The sequence below is a fragment of the Sapajus apella genome, unplaced genomic scaffold, assembly GCF_009761245.1.
Source record: "Sapajus apella isolate SASKATOON/1434 unplaced genomic scaffold, GSC_monkey_1.0 scaffold15, whole genome shotgun sequence".
In the NCBI taxonomy this organism is placed as follows: domain Eukaryota; kingdom Metazoa; phylum Chordata; class Mammalia; order Primates; family Cebidae; genus Sapajus; species Sapajus apella.
In genome coordinates this window covers 24,651,429-24,670,226 of record NW_022436955.1, presented here as the reverse complement: position 1 = coordinate 24,670,226, position 18,798 = coordinate 24,651,429, and the positions used below count along the sequence as shown (strand labels likewise).

The window sequence follows — 18,798 nt, the reverse complement described above, 5'->3', positions numbered from 1 at the left end:
TCACTGCAACCTCCACCTCCCGGGTTCAAGCAATTCCCCTGCCTCAGCCTCCTGAGTAGCTGAGATTACAGGCATGTGCCACCATGCCTGGTTAATTTTTGTATTTTTAGTAGAGACAGGATTTCATCATGTTGGCTAGGCTGGTCTTGAACTCCTCACCTTAGGTGATCCACCTGTCTTGGCCTCCCAAAGTGCTGGGATTACAGGCATGAGCCACTGTGCCCAGCCTTCATTTTAATTTTAAAATAACCTAAAGTAAAATTAAAAATTCAGTTTCTTAGCTGTGCCAGCCACATTTCAAGTGTACAATAACACTTGTGGCTAGTAGTTACCATGCTAGACAGACAGAATGTTCCAGCAATGCACTGTGCTGGTCTGAAAGGATGACTGTGAATTTAGAACCCAGGACTCCTTGGAGCTATGAGCTGGAATAAGGCAGTCTCTGGGGCTTGGCTCTTCCCTGCCTCATCCCAGGCTCCGTCCCTAACTATGTGGATGCCCCAGCCAGCACAACCAAGCCAACAGGCAGCCCTGTCTACCCTTTGGGCCTGCGGTGGGGACAGCACAGTGGCACAGTCTTTTAGGAAGACAGATACTGGAAGCAAGCCTGGGCCCTTCAGGGGCTTCCGGTACCCCACGTGTCCAGAAGGTTGGGGTGAGGGTGGGGACGCCCCTCTGGGTAGGCAGAATGCCTTGGCCCTGTGAACTCACCCTGTGGACTAGGGGCCCTGCTAGAGAAAGCAAGGCCAGACCACAGTCCTCCAAGGTGCCAAACCCAGATCAGGGGCCCCTCTTGCCAGGGTCTAAGAGCAGAAAAGGCATTGAACACAGAGCCTGGCACCTAGCCAGTCCTCCATGAATGGTGGCTTCTCTTATTTGAGTGTCTGCACTTGTGCATTTGGAGACAGAAACCAAAGCCAATGATCCAGCTGTCAAAGCCACTCCTTACCGATCCGAAGTGCTCCCTCCTGTGAATGCCCCTTAGGCATGGGTGCACACAAACCTAGGGCCTCCCATGGTGCCCTTAAGGACCAGGGCAGGGCTGAGGTCCAGAAGACCCGCCCCTGCTCACACCCCTCCCAGTCGTTCCCTGCCCATGCTGAGCCCTGCCTCAGGCACCCCCGCATTGCCCTGCATAAACAGGCCTGCGGTGCCCAGAGGCCCTGCTGGCCCCAACTTCCTCTGACCCCAGCCGGCCCCAGAGCAAGAGAATCTGGGACACTCGGGACCTCCTGGCCTTTTAAATAGAATTTGCTATTGCCTGTCTATGTGGGAAGCACTTTTCACTTGGGACGGGTTCCAAAGGCTAAAGGAAGATCCTGTGCCCTTTAAAGACCTTGTTTCACATTTTTCATGTATTCATCATTCATTCATTCATTTCAAATATTTAAGAGCACCCTCTGAGTGCAGCAGATGAACTGCTGATGAGACAGAGTCCTGTCCTCTCAGAACTTAGGCTTGAACAGGAAGAGGGAAATGAACAAGTTACTTACACTTGAGATAAATGTTGAGAAAGAGCTACAAGGCACCATTGGAGGATACGGACTCACCTGCCGGGTCATGCTGCTGAGCCCCAACCTCAGACGTTCTCTCCCACAACTGCACAGCAGAATCGGGGGGTGGGGGTGGGAGGGTCTACACCACACCTGGGCCTGGGCTCCACCGCTGGAGCTGCTGGCTTCCATGGTCTGGGCTGAAGCCAAGGCCCAGACACGGGGGTCTCAGGGATCTCTATGGGGATCCCAACATGCAGGCAGCCAGTGGAGCAGGAGTATCAGCCCAGGAGGACAGGGTTGCAGGCACAGGGGACAGCAATGTCACAAAGGCCTCAGGCCCAGAGGGCATCTGAGTAAGGCCAGCATCTCCCTGAGGTTACTTCTCCGATAAACATTTGCATGGGATGGAGCCAGAGCCACGGGATCTGGGCATGTAAGGCCCTGTCTGCTTGTCTGACTTTTTGATTTCAATACGCCACTTGAAAGTGCTAGAAGAAGACATGTTTAAGGGACAATAAGTAGCAATTAAAAAGCATGGCCAGAGCAATTCAGCCCAGGGCTTGCTCTCCTTTGCTAGTTTCAAAGCAGCAGATGGTTCACACGACTGCTTTATTTTATCCTATTTATTTTATATTATTTTTAGATGGAGTCTTGCTCTGTCTCGCCTAGCCTGGACGCACTGGTACGAACTCGGCTCACTGTAGCCTCCATCTCCTGGGTTCAAGGGATTCTCCTGCCTCAGCCTCCCAAGTAGCTAAGATTATATGCAGCTGCCACCACGCCCAGCTAATTTTTGCGTTTTTAGTCGAGATGGGGTTTCACCATGTTGGCCAGGCTGGTCTTGAACTCCTGGCCTCAGGTGATCACCCACCTGCACCTCTCAAAGTGTTGGGATTGCAGGTGGGAACCACTGTTCCTGACCACGTGATGGCTTTTAAAGATAAACAAGCTAACATCCTTAGCTTGGTTCCAAGGAAGCAAACCATTCTCAGGGGTGATAAAAGGTTATAAAACCTAGCAAGGTGTCGCAGTGGGAGGGAGTGTGTTCCTCTCTGTGTACCATTCCTGGGCTGAGGTCAGCCTTGTGACTTGCTACCTCTGCGTCTTGTCACCCCCTCAGTACTTCCTGGAACCAGGAGACAGTCCGAGGGGCTGCACTGTGGTGCTTCTAGGAGCAAGGAGTGCAGGGGCCCAGGGCTGGTGTGCTGATTTCATGGGACATGGCTCTTCATCCAATAGCCCTGAGTCACATGGGGGAGAAATTCAATGCCTTATTCTCTTCCAGTCATTCTGACTAGGTCAAGGGGAGTGTCAGTGAGGTGCCACAACATTTTTAATGCCTAATACTTTAAAAACTTTGCTTTTTCACAGAGAGATCAGGTCTTGGCAATCCACAGCACTCTGGCTGGAGCACAAGACCTCTGCTTTATTTCTATTATCTCTTCATGCTTGTCTTCTCTGAGGGCAGTGAGCATTGCCAGCTTTCCACTGGGTGGTGATGTGTTTCCTTTCAAATGAGTTAAGTAGAGAGTGAATTGATTGAAACAAAACAAACAAACAAACAAAAAACAAGGATTTTAAATGTTAAGTAGAGGTGATATAAAATATGGTAAAAACCGTGGCAGAGATACACAAATGACCATGGGTGGGAAAATGCTGGAGAGATGGGAGAGGACCCCGGCTCCGGAGTCAGACAACCTAGGTTCAAACGCCAGCTCCTCTGCCTTGTGGCTGGGACTGTGGCTGAATTCCCGCACTGGGAAACTGGGTGGTGAGGGTGGGAGAAGGCTGCCTGGACACTGAGGGACCATCTGCCAAGCCTGTGGAGCCCCAAGTGTGGCCCATCTGAGGCTCTTTCCTAGGAGCTAGGGCTACTGAGGAGAGCAGAATAGAGAATAGTTTGTTACCACTCCTTTGTAACTGATTAGTTTACCTTGTATACTTTGTAACAACTCCCTCCTGGTTACTCTGAGGCTCTTTCCTAGGAGTTAGGGCTACTGGGGAGAACAGCAGAATAGAGAATAATTTGTAACTACTCCTTCCTTTGCACAATTTGTATACTTTTTACTACTTTGCATACTTTTTAACTACTCCTCCCTAGTTACAAACAGGGGTTTAGGGCTGGCTGCAGTGGCTCATGCCTGTAATCTGAGCACTTTGGGAAGCTGGATAACCGGAGGTCAGGAGTTCCAGGCTAGGCTGCCCAACATGGTAAAATCCCATCTCTACTAAAAATACAAACAAACAAACAAAAAACTAGCTGGGCATCCTGGCACGTGCCTGTAATCCCAGATTCTTGGGAGGCTGAGACAGGAGAATTGCTTGAATCCAGGAGGCAGAGGATGCAGTAAGCCGAGATTAAACCACTGCACTCCAGCCTGGGTGACAGACCGAGACTCCATTTCAAAATAAATAAATAAATAAATAAAATAAAGTAAAATAAAATAAAATAAAAAGGGAGTTTAGAGACAGACTGGGGCAGGTTCCGGCCTTGGCTTTGCCTCTCTAAGCTGTGTGACCTTGAGCATATTTCTTGACTTCTCTGAGCTTCAGTTTGTCCATCTGTAAAATGAGGCTTCTACAGGAACATTTCCCACAGGTTGTTTTGATCATTAAGTGAGGTAAGAAAAACAAAATGCTTAGCAAAGTACCTGGCATATAACATGCATTTAGTCAATGTCAGCCATCAACATTTAATTGAATTTGGTTTCATTTAAGTTAATTAAGTCATGAAGTCAGTGAGTTCTGCAGCCAGAAGCCTTTGTAAGCCTCCCTAAGTCAAGTCCAGAGCCTTGGCCACATCACCCTAATTGGGGATAATGTCTGGCTGGTGGTCATTCTTAGTGCAAGAATGGAGCTTTTCAACATCAGGGAACAGTGTAAGCCAATGGTGATGAAGCCCTGCCATGAACAATTAGGCAAATATTTAAAAAGATGTTTCAAAGAATATTTAACATCACAGAGAGATGTTTTGATATAGAAATAGGTAGAAAAGCAGTCTGTAAGATACTATATACCTATTCAGCCATAAAAAGAAATGAAGTACTGGCCGGACATGGTGGCTCATGCCTGTAATCCCAGCACTCTGGGAGACAGAGGCAGGCAGACTGCCTGAGCTCAGGAAACTGAGACCAGCCTGGGCAACATGGCGAAACCCCATCTCTACTAAAAATACAAAAATCAGCCATGTGTGGTGGAGCACACTGGTAACCCTAGCTACTCGGGAGGGCTGAGGCACAAGAATTGCTTGAATCTGGGAGGCAGAGGTTGCAGTGAGCTAAGATTACACCACTGCGCTCCAGCCTGGACGGCGCAGCTAGACACGGCCTCAAAACAAACCAGCAAAAAGCAGTAACAGCAACAACAGTAAAAGCAGCACAGACCCAGACTGCAACACAGACGAGCCTTGACAACGCTGTGCTATGTGAAGGAAGCCAGACACAAAGGCCCACCTATTGAAAGACTCCATTTATACGGGATGACTAGGAAGGGCGAGTCCACAGAGACAGGCAGCAGATGGGGGTCTGCCTGGGACGGGGGAGGGGAGGACTAGGAGGTGATGGCTAAGGAGCGTGGGGTGTGTTTTGGAGGTGATGAAAATGTTCTAAAATTGATTGTGGTGGCAGATGTACAAATGTGAAAATATACCAAAGGCCATCGAACACTTTAAATGGGCAAATTAGGCTGGGTGTGGTAGTTCATCCCTGTAATCCCAGCACTTTGGGAGGCCAAGGTGGGTAGATCACCTGAGGTCAGGAGCTCAAGACTAGCCTGGCCAAAATAGCAAAACCCCTTCTCTACTAAAAATACAAAAATTAGCCAGGTATGGTGGCAGGTGCCTCTAATCCCAGCTACTCAGGAGGCTGAGGCAGGAGAATCACTTGAGCCCAGAAGGTGGTGGTGGTTGGGGTTGGGGGGTTGCAGTTAGCTTAGATCATGCCACTGCACACCAGCCTGCATGACAGAGTGAGACCCTGTCACAATAAATAAATAAATAAATAAAAGGGCAGTTTGTATGCTATGTCAATTACATCTCAATAAAGCTGTTAAAAATTGTGTACAATGGCTGGGTGCAGTGGCTCACGCCTGTAATCCCAGCACTTTGGGAGGCTGAGGCAGGTGGACTACCTGAGGTCAGGCGTTTGAAACCAGTCTGACCAACATGGTGAAACCCCGTCTCTATTTAAAAAAACATTATGTACAGTAAGTTTAAAATGAAGATTTTTATACACACACACATGCACACACAGAGACAGAGAGAGAGACTAGGAGACACACACATATATCCACCACGATCATCTTGGGTAGTGAGTTTATAGGGATTTTTTTTTCTTTTCACTTATCCATGTTTTCTAAAGTTTTTATTATGAATCAGTACTATTTTGGGAAAAACAATGAACACTTTTTTTTTTTTTTCTCAAGGACTGTTCATTTTGCATTTCAATGTCAATCAAATAAGAGCCAAAGTGACTTCCCACCTGGGGCCACCTCTCTCTAGAAAAGGGAACCTCCTTGGAAGCCATTACCTTGTCCACATGGAGGGGCACGGCAAACCTCCTGAGGGTGGGGACCGAGGTGAGCTTGGCGTTCTCCTTGAAGTCCTGGTTCAGGTTGGCCAGGTAGAAGAGCTGATAGAGACTGCTGTCCTCGTAGGCGATGACGTCAAACACAATGCAGCCATCCTCTTCGTAGGCATTGACGTGATGGAAGACCACCATGGGGTCTGTGTAAAGCTTGGTCTGCACAGGCTGCCTGGTCCTTTGGTCGACGATGTGGATATAAGTCTGAAAAAGGACACACCCCCAGGGGTCAGCTCGCCCTCTCTCAGGCTGGCACTGTGGCATCTGGGGGCTGAACAGAACATAGCCTCACTAGGCAGTAGGCTCAGGACTGTATCCCCGTTCTGCATTCTGTGTCTGCTCCACAAAACCAGACAGGCAAAAGTGCCCCCCAAAATGAGAGCTGTTTATTGTATTTCCGTAGGTCTTTTTGGGGGTGGGTGTGGAGGACGGAGTCTTGTTCTGTCACCAGGCTGGAGTACAGTGGTTTGATCTCGGCTCCCTTCAACCTCTCCCTCCCAGGTCCAAGTGATTCTCCTGCCTCAGCCTCCCAAGTAGCTGAGATAACAGGTGCCCATGACCACACCCAGCTAGTTTTTTGTATTTTAGTAGAGAAAGGGTTTCACCGTGTTGCCCAGGGTGGTCTGGAACTCCTGAGCTCAGGCAATTCACCTGCCTCAGCCTCCCAAAGTGCTGGGATTACAGGCTTGAGCCACTACACCTGGCTCCACAAATATATCTTTAAGATGGAGAGGAGGGACGAATTGCTGCCAGGGTCTCTGCAGTCACTAGGAGGACAGTATTTGGAGAGACTCCCAGTGTACACGGTTTGCTTATTCCATTGTGCTGACATCCCAGCTCTCTGGAGATAACCAAGTTGGGGAGAATCTGCCAGGTACCAGGCTCCATCTAAGACTGGAGCCTCAGCAGGGCACAGTGGCTCACACTTGTCATTCCAGCAGTTTAGGAAGCCAAGGTAGGCAGATCACTTGAGGCCGGGAGTTCGAGACTAGCCTGGCCAACATGGCGCAACCCTCTCTCTATTAAAAATATGAAACATTAGCCAGGCGAGGTGGCGTGTGCCTGTAATCCCAGCTACACGCGAGGCTGAGGCAGGAGAATCTCTTGAACCTGGGTGATGGAGGTTGCAGTGGGCCAAGATCGTGCCATCACACTCCAGCCTGGGTGACAAGAGCGAAACTCCATCTGAAGAAGGAGAAGGAGAAGGAGAAGGAGAAGAAGAAAGAAGAAAGAAGAAAGAAGAAAGAGGAGGAGGGGGAGGGGAGAGGGGGAGGAGGGGGAGGGGAGAGGGGGAGGAGGGGGAGGAAGGGGAGGAGGGGAAGGAAGGGGAGGAGGGGGAGGAAGGGGAGGAGGGGGGAGGGTGGAGGAGGAGGGGGGGGGGGAGGAGAAGGGGGGAAGGAGGACTGACGCCTCTAAAATCCTAACCCCACCCTAACCCTCTTGGGTCTCCTCCTCTGGTCTCCACTAGAGAGACTTCTGTTTTTTTCTGGTTTTCCAAGAGGCCCTTGTCACAGCAACCCTGTTTGTCCCAGAGGGCTGCCGGTGCGGTGGCCCCGGCTCCAGCTAACGAGCACATAGGGAGGGTCAGCTTATTAGGCTCTAGAGTTCGCCTTATCTACAGCCCAATTTGCCTAATCGGAAGGAGGGGGTGTTTCTTTGCTTTCGGGCGCTCTGGTCTAGCCACGCCCGCTTCTGAAAGGAAGGGAGGCCTGCCCCACGCTGCTCTCTTGCCCCCTCCTGTGGTCAAGTTTCCCACCTTCCCCCTCCCCAGAATGAAGCTTCGGGTGTTCAGAGCAAGAGGGTGCAGAGGAAGAAGGCTTTGATGGTGTGGTGCTGGAGGTCAGGATGGAGAGGTGAAAACAGGGGTGATGGTTTGGGGCCTTTTCAGCCCCTGACCCTTATGCCTGGGCCAGCCACGTGGACTTTGCAGAAAGTTCTCTTCCAGATGCATGGCACAGGCTTTCCCAGGCCATCGCCCTGCCACTGCAGGCTGTAACTGGACACATGGGACTCTCCGGGGACCAGGGGATGCAGTTTGGCGGCTTAGAGGGCCCCATAGCTACTGCCTGGAAGAAGCCCCCATGATATTTGGGGAAACTGCTGCAGAGCAAACTCAATTTCAGCTGACGACTGGCAGGCCCTACACATGCATTCCACAAATATTTATTGAGGGCCTACGATCATCAGACATTTATGTTTTTTTGAGACTGAGTTTCACTCTTGTTGCCCAGGCTGGAGTGCAATGGCGCCATCTTGGCTCACTGTACCCCCCACCTCCCAAGTTCAAGCAATTCTCCTGCCTCAGCCTCCAAAGTAGCTGGGATTACAGGCATGCACCACCACGCATGGCTAATTTTATATTTTTGGTAGAGATGGGGTTTTGGTCAGGCTGGTCTCAAACTCCCAACCTCAAGTGATCTGCCTGCCTTAGCCTCCCAAAGTGCTGGGATTACAGGTGTGAGCCACTGTGCCTTTCCTTCTTTTTTTTTTTCCCAAGACAAAGTCTCACTCTGACACCCAGGCTGGAGTGCAGGGGCATGATCTCAGCTCACAGCAACCTCCACCTCCCAGGTTCAAGAGAGTCTCATGCCTCAGCCTCCCAAGTAGCTGGGATTACAGATGCCTGCCACCATGCCTGGCTAATTTTTGTATTTTGAGTAGAGACAGGGTTTCACCATGTTGGCCAGGCTGGTTTCGAACTCCTGACCTTAGGTGATCCACCTGCCTCAGCCTCCCAAAGTGCTGGGATTACAGGCATGAGCCACCATGCCTGGCTATTTCTTTAGGAACCAGAGGGACAAATAATTCCAAGCCCCTACTTTTATGGAGCTTACATGCTACTGGAGGCAAAGTCAAAAACAAGTATCCAACAGATAAGATGTGAGGCATGATGGAGGCGGGGAAATCCTGGGGCGGGCTCTATCACTGACAGGACTGGCAATGAAGGCTGGGAGACCCGGGCACTGAACTAAAACTAGATCAGCTGGGGAGGAAGCTATAGGGTAGGGGAGAGCATCATTCCAGGTGGCAGGGGCAGCAAATGCAAACGCTCTGAGGCCAGAGTGTGTTTGGCCAGTTTGTGATCCAGGAAGAGGTGTGGAGGGAACAGGGAGCAAGTGGTCAGGATGAGGGCGTGTGGGACAGACGTTGGTGAGGGAAGCCTTTGGATCTTATCCTGGGGAAGATGAGAGCCCTCTAGAAGGGCCTGAGCCAAAGAGGGACCTCACCTGCCCCCTCACTCCTTTGTTCTCTTAACCACCTCACTCTTTGTCCTGAGAAGAGAGGAGAGGCCTGAAAGAGAGAGGCCAGGGGAACAAATGTGTGGATATGTATATAAAAGTGCACATGAAGGGCAGGGTACAGTGGCTCACTCCTGGAATCCCAGCACTTTGGGAGGCCGAGGTGGGCAGATCACTTGAGGCCAGGAGTTTGAGACCAGCCTGGCCAACATGGTGAAACCCCACCTCTACCAAAAACATAAAAATCAGGCTGGGGGAGGTGGCTCAAGCCCATAATCCCAGCACTTTGGGAAGCCGAGGCAGGTGGATCACCTAAGGTCAGGAGTTTGAGACCTGTGTGACCAATATGGTGAAACCCTGTCTCTACTAAAAATGCAAAAATTAGTCAGGCATGGTGCTGCATGCCTGTAATCCCAGTTACTCTGGAGGCTGAGGCAGGAGAACTGCTTGAACCCAGGAGGCTGAGGTTGCAGTGAGCTGAGATTGTACCACTGTGCTCTAGCCTGGGCAATAAGAGCAAAACTCTGTCTCAAAAAAAAAAAAAAAAAAAATTGCCAGGCATAGTGGTGCATGCCTGTAATCCCAGCTACTCAGGAGGCTGAGGGAGGATCCTACCTTGAACCCAGAAGGTGGAGGTTGCAGTGAACCGACACTGCACCACTACACTCCAACCTGGGTGATAAGGTGGGACTCTGTCTCAAAAAAAAAGAAAGAAAGAAAACCTAAAAGTGCACATGAAGGCAGAGAAGGTGGGGTAGAAGAGGTCAGCGGGTAGCGGTTGGTTCCTTCCCACACGGGGGTGGATGGGAAGCAGAGGAGAGTCGGGGAAAAGTGAGTTGGGGAGGATTGTGTTTATGGCTTTCTATACTTGTATATTCTTTGAATAGGTAACACTGAGAACTACTGGATATTTTTCAAAAGTGAAGTAACAACATTAAAAAAAAAAAAAAAAAAAAGAAAAGACCAGGTGCAGTGGCTCACGCCTGTAATCCCAACACTTTGGAAGGGCAAGGCAGGAGGATCACTTGAGCCCAGAGTTTGAAGCTAGTCTGGGCAACATAGCAAGACCCCAATCTCTACAGAAAAACAAAATATTAGCCAGGCATAGCGGCATGCGCCTGTGGTCCCAGCTACTTGAGGGGTTGAGGTGGGAGGATCTTCTGAGCCTAGGAGCTTGAGGCTGCAGTGAGCTGTGATAATACCACAAAAACAACAGTCCCCTGTACACACACACACACACAAACCCAACAAATAAATACCAAATACATACACACATGCATACGTACACATTCACACACATATGCACATACATGCATATGTACGTGTACACATATACATGCATACATGCGTATACAAGCATGTAACACATATATACATACTTTGAGCACTCAGGTGTGCCTGAATGGAAGGAGGGGTTTCTATTGAATCGTCTGGTGGAAAATGCTGCCATTACAATGTCTAAACCTCCGGCACCTAACGCCCCAACGTTACATGCTGGGAGCAGACATGCTGAAGGGGTCTTGACAGCAGGGCGGCGGCTGGAAGGAGCTCAGTTCTCCATCAGGACTGGGGACTCACTCCTTTTGCTGCTGGGCATGTGGGGACTGCCAAGGCTTCCACGGTTGCCCAAGGTGGCCCCCCTTGCCTGGACAGTCTGCATCTGATGACTCATTGCCGTGGGGGTACAAAGGCCTGGGGGCCATTTTGAAGGACCAGAATGCTTGGGAAGGTGGGCAGATGCCTCTGGTACCCTCCTCCCTCTTCCATGCCACTTCCTTCCCTTAACCTCCACCCTCTTGCACGCAGGCCTCCCTCCACGGGTAGCCAGCACCCACTGGGTTGGAGTCCAGCCAGGCCTCACCTTCTCCTCCCTGTGGAAAGCCAGGCAGGAGGCCCAGTTCACTCCCCGGATGTACGCGGTTGCCATCTTGAGAATATCCAACCTGAAAGGCTGCTCAAGGAAGATGACGTAGTTCTCGGTGACACCAAAGCTGTGGTAGTAGCTTGGGGAGAGCAGGGAGCGGGACGGGATGGAGCAGAACACCTCCGTGTGCTTCCAGGAGCTCTTCCCCTTCTTCTTGCCCTCTAGCAAGATGAAAAGCAAGCCTCAGGAATTGTGCAGGACCTGGCCGGCCCCCCAAGACCACACCACCGTCACTTACAAATTGACTTGATGGCTGAAAAGAACCCTTAAATTAAGCAGCAACGTGTAGACAGGGAACGCGGTTGCAGCTGTGGCTGTTGCAGGGGCCAGGCTGAGAACTTCCACTCAGCACCTATCCCATCTACAGTCTGAAAACCACTGAACCCAGAGGGAGGCCTCCAAGTCAGGGGTCTTCAACTACAGCCTGGGGGCTGACTCCTGCCTCCATCCGTATGTTTGTTTGAGTTGGAGACTCACTCTGTTGCCCAGGCTGGCGTGTGGTGGTGAAATCTCAGCTCTTTGCAACCTCCACCTCTTGAGTTCAAGCGATTCTCCTGCCTCAGCCTCTAGAGTAGCTGGTATTACAGGTTCACACGACCAGACCCAGCTAATTTTTGTATTTTTAGTGGAGAAGGGGTTTTGCCATGTTGGCCAGGCTGGTCTTGAACTCCTGACCTCAGATGATCCACCCACCTTGACTTCCCAAAGTGCTGAGATTACAGGTCTGAGCCGTCACGCCCGGCCTGTGAACAAAGTTTTATTTGGTACATGGCATGCAGACTCCTTTGGGCATGTCTATAGCTACTTTTGAGCTCCAGAGACAGAGCTGAGTTGTGACAGAGGCCATATGGTCCTCAGAGCCTTAAATATTTATGATCTGGCCTTTTTCCTGACCTCTCCTCTGGAGCAGTACATCCCAAACTGTAATGTGCTTAGGAATCATCTGGGGATCCTGACATATTGTGGGGTTTGACTCTGCTGGGGTGGGGTCTCAGATTCTGCATTTCTATGAAGCTCCCAGGTGATGGGTAAGTTTCCCAGGCCTAAGCTTTTGCCGTGTTGCTGAGAATGATCATTTGACATGTATGTTCATAGGGTTTCCACAAATTTCTCTTGATAGTGCCCATTCTAAAACACCTGGGCATGGGACTAAGTACCTATTGTGATGAGTTTTTTTTTTTTTTTTTTCCCCGCGATGGAGTCTTGCTCTGTTGCCCAGGTTGGAGTGAAGTGGAGCAATCTCAGCTCACTGCAACCTCTGCCTCCTAGGTTCAAGTGATTCTCCTGCCCCAGCCTCCTGAGTAGCTGGGATTACAGTCACATGCCACCACGCCGGGCTAATTTTTGTATTTTAGTAGAGATGGGGTTTCACCATGTTGGTCAGGCTGGTCTTGAACTCCTGACCTTGTGATCCACCCACCTTGGCCTCCCAAACTGCTGGGATTACAGGTGTGAGCCACTGTGCCCAGCCGTGATGAGGGGCTTTTATATATAGACAGTCAAGCTAGGCCGTAGGATGGCCATTTTATAGACGGAAAACTAAGGCTTAGTAGAATGGACTATTATCATGGTCAGTCACAGGGTTAAGCCAAGAAAACACAGACCCCTTAGCCTCCCTCATAGAGTGAAGGTACAGAACAGAATAAAATAAAGCAGCCATCCAAGTGCCTCGGCCTGCACCCAAACACGGAAGGTGCTCAGTACCTGTTCAGTTTTCTTATTCCTCTGCAAGCATGAGTCACTCACTGGCCAAAAGGCCTCCCCACCCAGGCCTGGGGCTTGCTTATAATGAGTTATCTGCAAACTTCTCCACCTCTCTGTGGCCACCTGTGTACACTGTAAACAGCTGGCTTGTGGGAGGGATGCTGTGGGGTTCTGGGATAGTTCTTTGCTTTATAAAACAAATGGAACACAATGCAAACTGAAACAAAAAGCACCGTGGCCTGGGAGGGGCAGGATGGGGCATGAGTCCTCATGCCACCGCCACCATGGAGCAGGTGGCCCGAGGATCGCTGCTGGCAGGATGTCAGTCACTCCTGGGAGCTGTGTGACTGGGGTGTGTCACCTGATCCCCTGAGCCTCACAGTCCTCCTCTGTAATACAAAGTGGCAAACTCAAATTCCTAGACAAGCCCCAGGTCTGACAGTCTAGGATTCTAAGCTTGACCCCTATATCCCTTTACTGGCTTAATGAATGAGAGTTCTATTTAACAAGTATACTCAGGGTACTGTCTGACCTTGGAGTCTCGACTCCAGGCAGAGCCTGGTAATTTGCTCAGTGGGTTCTACAAGACTGTGGGGGATATGGGGGCAGCAAGGATCACAGACAAAAACTTGTTTTTTCTAAACCTGAAGATCAGATGAAGGATTGTTGTAGGTCTGTACTGTATCCTGAGTCCTGTGCAGCTGTCTTCACAGGTTTAAGTCTGCTGGGTGTGGTTCCCAGGAGGGTCCTGCACAAACATGGACTAAGAACCCCTGTTTCCTCCCCCTTAGTATCATGCAATCGCGGCAGCCTGGGCTTGGCTCCAAGATCCCAGCTCCATATGGAGAAGGTCCAGAAGGCGTGGAGAACAGGGTGGGGATCTGGAATGGATCCCAGCAGGGCTGAGTTCCCTGAACAACCCTGGAACCCTGGCTGCAGGGGCTGGCAATGAAAGTAGGTGGTACAACCATGCCACAGTTTGTCAGGATGCTGAAAAAACGGATGGATGAATGAACTGATAGATGGGTGGGTGGGTGCATGGATGGATAGATCATGGGTGGATGGATAGATGGTGGATGGAAGGATGGGTAGTGGATGGATAGATGTTGGGTGGGGGAATGGATGGTTAGTAGATGGGTAGATGGATGGATGATGGGTGGATGGATGGTGGATAGATGGATGGATGATGGATGTATGGACAGGTGGGTGGCTCAATGGATGGTTGGGTGCTGGGTAAGTGGATGGATGGATGGGAGAATGGGCAGATGGATGAATGGATTCATGGTGGGTGGATGGGTAGGTGGGTGGATGCATGGATGGATGGTGAATGGGTGGCTGGATGGATGGGTGGATGGGTAGCTCAATGGATGGTGGGTGAATTAATGTTTGGATGGTAAGTAGATAATGCATGAATGGATGGATGGGAGATGGGTGGATAAATCAATAAAATAATAAACTGGAGCCTAAATAAAAGGAGATTAGACTAGAAAAGGGATTTCCTTCTTCCAAGAGGAATCCCAGCAACTCCACTTTTCTCCTATAGGAAAGTACTGAGTTCACTGTCATCTGAATAATCTAGAGGGGAAAGTACCACACTGAGTCTTATGTCATCAACAAAAAACACACAACTCTTCAGAAGGAGCCGCCCTTGGCTGCTTGTGTTTAATTCTATTCCCCAGAATGGCCTACCTGGTACTGTGGCGGGGATCTTAAAAATCACGTATTTTGTCTTCCCTTTTTCCACAATGGATGTGCCCATGTTGAGAACATTTCCGGCCTCGTCATAATGGGGATGTGACGTTGCCAGATTTACCGCCACATATTTACAATAATCAACCTGCAAGATATGATACCACCTGGTTTTTTAAAGGAGAAAGGTTGAAATCCTCTGAAACCCTGACTGATTCCAGGTTTATAGAGATGAGGGATATTTTTGCACATCTCTGGATCTGAAAATGATACAGAATTTGCTTTTAAAGAAGACTTTCACTCTTGTGATCTGATATAACCTCAAATGGGGATGTGAGGGGCTCCAACACCAAACAGATTACAGGGGTGTTAGGGAGCTGGTGTGCCTCTGTGGCTATCATTCCAATCCTGCTGCCTGACCCTGTTGGCGTCCTCAGCATGGAAACAAGATTCCTCACTGCAAAAAGCTCTGAGCAATGACCTGGGCAGAGAGGTAGCCTTTGAGCTAATCTTGGCCACAGCTCTGTCATTCTGGCTTAAATTCTGCCCTTTTGCATTGTACAGAAGCATAAATCTCCAGGCCTCTCTTATAGGATTATTCTGGGAATGGAGAGGTTACAAAAACATCAGGTCAAAGTGAAGCTCGATGAACAGGCTGAATGATGACCCTCATTCTGGAGTCTGCAGCTGCAGAACAATGGAGTGGCCGGAGACCAACCGTCTGCCCTTCCTACCCCCCAGAGTCACGTAACTCCATTCTCTCCCAGCATTTCCTCCCTGTGGCCTTGTGGAAAGCGTCATCAGTTGGACTGATGCCATCTAGCTTAAAAAGAGCTGGACATAATTTCACAGCTAAGAAAAGCTGCATCTCTTTAACAGATCGTTAAAACGTATTGCAAAGACATCGGAGTTTTGAACAGCCAGCTGGAGAAAATTGAAAATGGGTCTATTGATTTTCACCAAAATGTCAACTTGATTCGTCCCAGGAAAGGTATGTGCCTGGGCACTTGTTTTTGTGTCCTAGCTTTTTGCCTAATGCCTCCCTCTTCAGGTCAATAGAAGGTAGAATTGCTGGGAATCCCAGGGGTTACAACAGTCATTCATTTAAATTCTCACTGAACTCCTTCGATGCCAAGAATTATAAACACACTTATGGGTTGAATTGTCTTGTAAAAAAATAGGTTGAAGTCCTTGCCCCGGGTACCTGCGAATGTGACTTTACTTGGAAACAATCTTTTTTTTTTTTTTTGCGACGGAGTCTTGCTCTGTCACCCAAGCTGGAGTGCAGTGGTGTGTTCTCTGCTTACCACAACCTCCGCCTCCTGGGTTCAAGCAATTCTCCTGCCTCAGCCTCCAGAGTGGCTGGGATTACAGGCGGGGACCACGCCCAGCTAATTTTTTGTATCTTTAGTAGAGATGGGGTTTCACCATGTTGGCCAGGCTGGTCTCGAACTCCTGACCTCAGGATCAGCCCGCCTTGACCTCCCAAAGTGATGGGATTACAGGTGTAGGCTACTGCGCCCAGCCAATTTCTGTTGTTATTGGTTATTTTTTTATTTTTATTTTTTTCTGAGATAGAGTTTTGTTCTTGATGCCCAGGCTGGAGTGCAATGGTGCGATCTCAGCTCATTGCAGCCTTCAGCTCTTGAGTTCAGGTGATTCTCCTGCCTCAGCCTCCCGAGTGGCTGGGATTACAGGCATGTGCTATCGTGTCCAGCTAATTTTTTGTATTTATAGTAGGGATGGGGTTTCACCATGCTGGCCAGGCTGGTCTTGAACTCCTGACCTCAGGTGATTTGCCTGCCTCAGCCTCTCAAAGTGCTGGGAAAGATGTGAGCCACTGCACCCGGCCAATTTCTATTGTTTTAAGAAAACTTTTGTGTGTGACATGGTTACAGCAGCCCCAGGAAATGGATACAGACATGAAGATTAAAACAACACAGTCCCTGCCTAGCACCTAGTGCTAAGTGTGGTGCTAGGGCTTGGGATCCAACAGCATTAGAGGAGGGGGCCCTCTGGGGAGCTCCTTGCAGGCTGAGTAGCCTCGCCCTGGGCGTCCCCAACTCTCCCTTTCTTGAGTCAGGAAGTAATGCTGGTTACATATGTGTCGATACCTTCTCCAGGGTTTCCAGAGTCTGTGGGTTGATTTTCCTGATGTAATTGGTCTCTGAGGTTGCATAGAAGTCTTCTCCGCACTTCATGATGTTGATCAGGCAGTTGTCCGTGAAATCGGGGATGGTGTGAGTCAAATAGGAAAAAGCTCTGGGAAGAAAAGCAAATCGACAGAGTCAGTAGCTGTGTCCACCCAGCCAGAGAAGTCTGTCCTAGATGGCTTTATTTTCCTACCACTTAAAAATCCTTTACTTCAACTAAGAAAGAAAAAGCAACTGGTTCCCAAAGGGTCACCTGAGGAATTTGAATAACTCAGGTATCAAGTTCACCAAAGACACCCCCACCTTGACTCAGCTAAGAAATAAGTCAGCTGGAATGCCATGGTCACCAGCTGATCCTTCCTGGGCTCCCCGAAACCCAAAGGTCTCCAACATCAGAGCCAGCAAGACATATTGTTCCAAAGTATGTCAAGGAGCTCTGCGGTGCTGTGACTGCTATCGGCAGGAAAAAAAAAAAAAAAAGCAGCTCTACAGAGATCACGTATGAACCCGTAACGGCTACCCAAGCCTAACAACACATCTAATATCTGCTTTGCCAGGAATGCGAGTCCACACTGGTTATCTCATTTTATCCAGGAAATTAGTTTTTTATTTAAAAAGGAAAACAAACTAATTATGAGTTAACAACACATGGCTCATTTGATCAGAAGGTACACTCTAAGCAGAAAGAAAGAAAAACCAGGGGGGTTTAACGGGAGTGAAATTGGCAAATCCGGGATCAGTGAATTGGGGAGTGCTCCTCCTGCTGACGAATACTGGAACAACAAGGAGGTTTGGTTCCAGGATCTCCAGGTGGTTTTAAACTGGTGATCATGGCATCTCCCCTACCAGGTAAGTACTGTGGTTTTAAATTCATTTGCTCCTTCCTCCTCCTTTCTCACTGGCTCCTGCTCTGCACCTCCTATTTGCAAATGTGATTTCGGGGCTTGCCTTGAGCCAGCCCCAGAGCTGGATACTGGAATGGGAGAGATGACTTCAGGACTGAAAACAGAAGCAGGCTTCCATCTCTGGGCCAGTCTACCCTTCAACTCTGTCATAACTCTTTTATGTTTAAAGAGTTTCAGAAGGAAAATACTGATGGCAGGCCTGATTCCCTGGCCAGGAATATGTCAGATATGTAACACATTCATATGCATCCTAACCCAGATAATTTAAAATGTATGCAGTGGCCAGGTGCAGAGGTTCATGCCTGTAAATCCCAGCACTTTCGGAGGCAGAGGTGGGTGAATCACCTGAGGTCATGAGTTCAAGACCAGTCTGATCAACATGGTGAAACCCAGTTTCTACTGAAAATACAAAAATTAGCCTAGTGTGGTGGTGGGCACCTGTAATCCCAGCTACTCGGGAGGCTGAGGCAGGAGAATTGCTTGAGCCCAGAAGGTGGAGGTTGTGGTGAACTGAGATTGCACCATTGCACTCCTACTTGGGCAATAAGAATCAAACTCCACCTCAAAAAAATAAATACATAAATGAAATGAAATATAATATTTCAGCAAAAAATTTCCCCCTCCTCATCATTCATCTGCCCCACGTCCCGTAGGCATCCTTTCCTAGTTTCTCTTTTTTTTTTTTTTTTTTTTTTAATGTGCAGAAGTTTTAGACATTTTTTTCTGCTGATCAAATCCATATGTTATGGACTGCATGCAGCATGTTCCCTTAGTAACTTCTTTTTTTTTTTTTTTAAAAAAAAAAAAAAAAAAAAAAAAAAAAAAAAAAAAGAATAAAGGAAAGGAAGAAAGAGGAAGAGGAAGAGGGAGAGAGAACAGGGGTGTTGTTTTATTGCCCGGGCTAGAATGCAGTCTAAAACTGGGTATGCCTGTAATTGTGTTTAATAATAGAGACATAAAAAAAAAATAAAATAAACTTTCCTAGTTTCTTTATGCATGCACAAGTAAAATTTAATCTAGATTTCTTCCTGCTTTTTCACACAAAGTACAGCTTATAACATGTTCTTTCTACATCTTCCTTTTTCTTTTTCTTTTTTTTTTTTTTTTT

At 48.8% G+C, this 18,798-nt stretch overlaps 1 protein-coding gene across 1 annotated transcript in view; it reads right to left on the bottom strand.

Annotated features, from left to right (window-relative positions):
- Positions 1 to 18,798, bottom strand: part of BCO1 (beta-carotene oxygenase 1) — a 49,219-nt gene that overhangs the window by 13,935 nt on the left and 16,486 nt on the right. The window contains exons 4-7 of the mRNA XM_032284535.1: positions 16,747 to 16,894; positions 14,633 to 14,780; positions 11,177 to 11,400; positions 6,023 to 6,280 (exon numbers count right to left, since the gene is read on the bottom strand). Coding sequence (XP_032140426.1) covers positions 6,023 to 6,280; positions 11,177 to 11,400; positions 14,633 to 14,780; positions 16,747 to 16,894 — 778 coding nt within the window. The remainder of the gene's footprint in view (positions 1 to 6,022; positions 6,281 to 11,176; positions 11,401 to 14,632; positions 14,781 to 16,746; positions 16,895 to 18,798) is intronic.